The 6264-nt window shown below is 38.1% G+C and overlaps 1 protein-coding gene across 1 annotated transcript; it reads right to left on the bottom strand.

Annotated features, from left to right (window-relative positions):
• Nucleotides 1–452: 452 nt before the first annotated feature.
• Nucleotides 453–1381, bottom strand: LOC126759474 (NADH dehydrogenase [ubiquinone] 1 beta subcomplex subunit 8, mitochondrial). The gene is made up of 3 exons (XM_050474303.1): nucleotides 1236–1381; nucleotides 874–1103; nucleotides 453–807 (listed from the first exon to the last, which is right to left on the bottom strand). Exons 1-3 carry the CDS (start codon nucleotides 1318–1320, stop codon nucleotides 592–594), a joined length of 531 nt encoding a protein of 176 aa, XP_050330260.1. The 5' UTR covers nucleotides 1321–1381; the 3' UTR covers nucleotides 453–591.
• Nucleotides 1382–6264: the final 4883 nt, after the last annotated feature.

The following is a 6264-nucleotide window of genomic DNA, read 5'->3' as shown; positions in this document are numbered from 1 at the left end:
GCACCTTTCTTTGTTTTTTTTTGTTAGATCGCCGAAAAAACAGCTCTTGGTCGGATAAAATCCGAGTCAATTCCTGTGTGTAGAACCGGCTGTCGTGGGAAACTAAGCACCTATTTGTATATTCTCTTAAACCCTCTCGGATAATGCTCTTCCTATATTTCGGCCACGTCTCGGTAATTGGATCTTCCGTTCAAATTAAAATTTTCAATTGCATTTTATTGAACTGAGTTTCGGTAGCCGATCAAGAAGCTGATTATAATTATTTTATATTCAAATGTGCGCATTTGGAATATTATCAGTTTAGAATGAGAATATACCACATTTTTTAGGTTATGTTTTTGAGAATTGTTCGAATAATTTAAGTATATATCTAAACCATATCGATGTATACATGTATGTAACAAAATATTTTAAGTAAGATTACAAAACTTTGGAAACTTAAACAAAATTGCTTTATTTACTATAAGTAACAGTATTCGTACTTTATTTGCATTAGCCAGCTGAATCGCTAGTAACAAAACACCAAAATAAAATATTTTATAAATAGCAAGAACATATATTTTCTTCTTTTTATATTGAATTTTACTACTTTTATTCACTTTCGAATGTGTAGTGTTTTCTGCCATCTCCTGGATATTGCTTTACAGCCACTGGGCGATACATACGGTAGTTTTCCAACCAATAATAAAGAGCAAGGCAACCAGACATTACACCTACAAAACTCAGCCAATATTGAGAATTTGTAAATCTTGGTTTCTCCGCCTGCGAGAAGCGATCTTCTCCGTATAAATCAATGTCAGCATGCAACTACAAACCAAAACAACAAATTAAAGTCATACTTTTTGTTCGGAAAGTGCTTGAAACAAAATTTACCGTCTCATGTAGATTGCGCTTATGCTCCGGAAAATCATATGGATAGTAGGGGTCTTTCGATTCAATACCTAAACCTTTACCCAAATCAGGGTAATCACCATAGCCTAGACCGTTGTCGGCATATGGACGATATTCCTCTGGCAGTAGATAGTATTTTTTTGCAGCCGCAGTACAATCCTTTTCGGTTTTTGGAATCTGAGCAGGTTTGTAATCCTTATTCCAACCAGCCACTATAATTATCGAAAATTGTAAAAGGTTTACATAAAAAGGATAATTTTTAGCGTTACGTAAACAAAATAAACGATATGAACTCAATAGTGTAGCACTACTTTATCAAGCTGTCAAATTGAACAACTACTTACTGCCTCTCGCCACATGCTGAAATAGCATGGGGTTTGCAGCTTGAAGCCTCTGTGCGGCTTTTAGTCCATTGAATATTGCGGACATTATTTGGAAATGCTTCCTGGACTTCTGTGTTTTTCCAACAGTACAGTAATTATTAAGAATCAGATGTTTCAATTGTCAGTTTAATTGACGTTTTCTTTTAAAGCAATTCTTACTTGTGGTGTTGCCAATTTGAATTTACTTTTACAAAACGTTTACCAGTTAAGGGCTGCACCAATAAATCTAATATATACCGAGGAATGAAAAACAAAATTATTTAACCTTATTGCAAGTTAATATGAATATACTGTTAGGGCCGTTTTTTCTATATCAGATCAGTTCTTGCAGATGGCTACTATTCTTACATTGAGAAAACTGCACCTAAAAAATTTGCTTTAGGTAACCGATATAATGACAAAACCATCGCACTTTAGATAGATAGATAGATAGTATTATGAGGTAATGCACCGCGACCTAGGGTCTATTGTGCCCTCTCCTATATCACATGTCTTCCCAGAGTCCCAGCAGCCTGAATAGTTCCAGGAGTTTGCCGGGCGCTACTGAGGTGATGTGATCCCTGCTGATATAAATGGAATCCAGGGCCTTGAGCCTTTTTCCCACAGATTGCTGTGCAATCCAGGATTAGGTGTGCTGGTGTTTCCTATTCCAGGTCGCAGAACCGGCAGTTAGCACTCCTGTGCTATGCACTTTAATGGCAGTTGGTTTGGAACGGTAAATGCATGGTAACTATAGTCTCTCTATTCAATATGTTACTCAAAAAGTCACGGCTACTCAAATTCCAATAAATTGGAAGAATTAGTGCAGTAATAAACGCAAACACCCCGTGCAACAATCGCTCATTTCAATTGTGTAAAGAAAAACGTAAATCTCTTGTATAAGCTGGATTCAATCCCTCTCTTATTCCGAATCGACCATAGAACTCTCAAAGCTTACATATTGTGGTGATAATATTTAAATCGTTAAAATATCTGAGATAGTATATGATAAATGTAATATAGTATTATTTTGATGGATAATTGGGTCTCTAGCCGTTAATCGAAGTTCACCATATAGATTGATGTGATATCCGTCCAAAACGAGACTAACTTATAAATAGGCAATACAGCATTATTTAGATGAACACTTGGGTCTACAGCCATCGTGTAGCATGACATCAAAATCTGTCAAAAACAAAACGGTGGCTTTTAGACACTACGGCTAAAGCAGTATAATTCTTCTTCTTCTTTACTGGCTTAGACACTGCTTACGCGATTATAGTCGAGTTAACAATATCGCACCAGTCGTTTCCTTCTCCACCTGGTTTTTCCAACGGAGTGGAGGTCTTCCTCTTACTCTGTTTCCTCCGGCGAGTACTGCGTCGAATACTATCAGAGCTAGAGTGTTTTCGTCCATTCGGACACATGACCTAGTCAGTGTAGCCGCTGTCTTTTAATTCGCTGAATCGTCATATACTACGTGATCAAATTGAAAGGTGAATTTTGTCCATTTCATCTCCTTCAAAGAAACCCCTTCCCGTTGCAATACACTTATGCCAATGAATTTTCCAGCCATCATAACACTTGAAAAAATTATCCGTCGTGATGGTCATATACCATCAGATTTTGTCTTCTCCTTCGATTCAGCCAATGAATTTTCCAGCCATCATAACACTTGAAAAAATTATCCGTCGTGATGGCCATCAGAGTCTTCTCCGATTCAGCTTTTATAGCCTCAATTGACTCAAAATGGCTTCTCCGGAGCGGTCGTTTGGGTTTGCTGAGTAGCCGGATGTGCAACGGAGCTAAATCAGGCGAATGCAGTGGTTGAGGAACTATATTTGTTGAATTTTTGTCGAAATGATCACGAGTAACCAATGCAGTATGATATGGTGCATTATCGCACATCTTTGTTCAATAAAATCAGACATAGTAAAAATCGAAGAATTCACTTTTAGAGCCTCACAAAACGACGCGTATCTCAAATAGTAATGGTTATTTTGAAATTTAGCATAGATATCACTAACAGTACTATCAAATCACAGAAAAAAAATTACCGATTCGAAAAACACGCGAAGTATGAATTAAAAATTCATCTATCAATTTGATCACAGTAGTATCTCATACAGCTCATCGTTCCATCGAATGTGATATTCGTCGTGGCCAACGCGCAAAGGACCATAAATCTTTCGCTTACAATTTCTCTAGAAAACTCGTAACGTTCACTCATCAGATACTGTCATCGTCCATGCCTCTGCACCATATAGCAGGTCGGGAATAATGAGTGATTTATAGAGTTTGGTTTTTGTTCGTCGAGAGAGGACTTTACTTCTCAATTGCCTACTCAGTCCGAAGCAGCACCTGTTGGCAAGAGTTATTCTGCGTTGGATATCCAGGTTGACATTGTTGGTGGTGTTGATACCGGTTCCAAGATAGGTTCAATATCATCGGCGTATGCCAGCGGCTGTACACTCTTATAAAAGATTGTACCTGCTCGGTTAAGTTCTGCAGCTCGAATTATTTTCTCCAGTACCAGTTTGAAGAAGACGCACGATAGGGAGTCGCCTTGTCTGAAACCTCGTTTGGTATCGAACGGCTCGGAGAGGTCCTTCTCGATCCTGACGGAGCTTTTGGTGTAACTCGACGACAGTTTACATAGCCGTATTGGTTTTGCGGGGATACCAAATTCAGACATCGCTGCATAAAGGTAGCTCTTTTCGTTCTGTCAAAAGCAGCTTTAAAATCGACGAAGAGGTGGTGAGTGACGACTCTCTTTTCACGTGTCTTTTCCAAGATTTGGCGATGATGCATGTGAATATCTTCGCCGCCGTGTTGATTTTTTCCGGCCAAGGTCTAAAGTCAACTGATAAGGCAGATCAGTTTGTTGACTGGGCTAATCTTTCACACAACAACAACAACTTAATAAATCGGTGCAATCCATCGGCCACCGCCACTTTGTTATTCTTCAGACGGGTAATTGCTATTCGAACTTCTTCATGCTCGTCGTCGTACCAGCTGTTCTTTCGCATTTTCCGAAAACCAAATGTTTCGGTTGTAGCTGTACGTAAGGAGCTTGAAATGCCGTGTCACAGGTCCTCGGAGCGTACGCACATCAAAAACACTGAAGACGTGTCTTCCGTCTATCGCAACATGATCGATCTGGTTGGTGGTTTTTCGATCTGGAGACAGCTAGGTAACTTAATGAATTTTCTTATGCTGGAATCTAGTGGAATCTAGTTCGGGCCACGGCGAAGTCGATCAGCCTCATCCTATTTGTGAATGTTTCAACGTGGAGGCTGAATTTATCGATCATAGTGCCAAAGATACCTTCATTGCCCACCCTGGCGTTAAAGTCGCCAAGCACAATTTTGATATCGTGGTGGGGGCAGCTCTCATAGGTGGGGATCTCTCATCCGAGGCTGGTTGTTATTTTTCATTGGGTTCTTTTTTTACGTGGCGGGTCCCAATCCCAGCGCACAACCCTGCGGAGGGGATGTTTCGTCTTCTCACTTTAGCTCGCCTTCAAACGGATGTTCTTAGGCTACCCAGAGGATACTTGGTTAAAGACCGGAAGTCGTGAGCTGCTTCATATATCGCAAGAAATAAAACTGACAAAAAAATTTAGCCCAAACATATTGAGTCGTTCTAAATCGAATAATACTCGTATCGTGTAAAATATAAAAAATATTCGCAATGCGAAAAAAGTGTTAAAGTGGAGTTATTTTAATTTCAATTCAACTTAGTCGAGTTGTAAGCCGTCATAGGCGTTTAAATACATTAACATTTAATATCTTTGTCACAAACTCAGACTCAAGTGAGATAATCCGTTGACAGTAGGTGCGTTTGTTATAGATAATTTAAATCCTGACATTATTAATTGGGTTTTGAATCAGGAGAAAAAATATTGCCAAATAAATAAGTATTTCATTATCAAATTAAAATATTCTGAAATGAAACCAATGCTTATGATATGCACTAACCTGATTTGAGTAAGACCGAGTTCATCGTGACGTCGAAATTTTGTGAAATTTTATTAAGAAGAGTTATATAATATACATATACGGACTGCTCTTTTTGGCCCATCTGTAATATACATTTCCGCCTAGCTATTACTAATTCAGACAAATTTTTTGATACAATAGAATCATATAATTAGTTGGAATACTTTTTAATGTGAGTAAAAGTTTACTATTTGAGTAGTATATAATATAAATTATACTTTTATATATAAACATAAAAACAAATACAGATATGTACATTGAAGTTAAAATAATATAAATATATGTATGTATGTATCTACATGGAGAATATTCAGACATTTGTCATGGAAATGTGTATATGAGAATATAAATATGTACAAGGTCTGTCGCAAAAGAAACAGAACTTTTTAAATATAACTGTTTCTTGTGGCGCCACCTATTGGTGGGTATATGAAATAAAAAGTTTGATCTCTTGTTGACATTTCGTAAAAATTTTAAGACAATTGGATAACTACAATCGATGTTATCGATCAAAAAGTGACAGCAGCTTTTGGTCATCGGTCGTAAAATGCAAAGAGCAAATATTAAATTTTGTTTTAAACTTGGGGAAAACGTTTACTGAAACATTTCAAATGATGAAAAAAGTTTATGGTGATCAGTGTCTATCCCGCAGTAATGTGCATGAGTGGTTTAAACGATTCCAAGAAGGTCGTGAGGATCTCTGTGACGATCAGAAATCGGTCGTCTTCAGAAGTCAATAATAAGGGCAATGCTGATTTGTTTTTACGATTTCGAGGGTATTGTACACCGAGAGTTCGTCCCACCTGGCCAAACGATTAATGCTGTGTTTTACCTTGGTGTTATGAAGCGTCTTTTGTCACGCATTCGTCGTGCTCGACCACAATACCGTGAGGCAGAGTCCTGGCGCCTGTTGCACGATAATGCGCCGTGTCATCGGTCGACGCTTGTCACTGATTTTTTGACAAAAAACTCCATATTAACCATTAATCACTCACCCTACTCACCTGAAC

The sequence above is a fragment of the Bactrocera neohumeralis genome, chromosome 5 (genome assembly GCF_024586455.1).
Source record: "Bactrocera neohumeralis isolate Rockhampton chromosome 5, APGP_CSIRO_Bneo_wtdbg2-racon-allhic-juicebox.fasta_v2, whole genome shotgun sequence".
Lineage (NCBI taxonomy): Eukaryota > Metazoa > Arthropoda > Insecta > Diptera > Tephritidae > Bactrocera > Bactrocera neohumeralis.
Note: the sequence above shows the minus strand (reverse complement) of the source record. Positions and strands in the feature narration are given on the sequence as shown.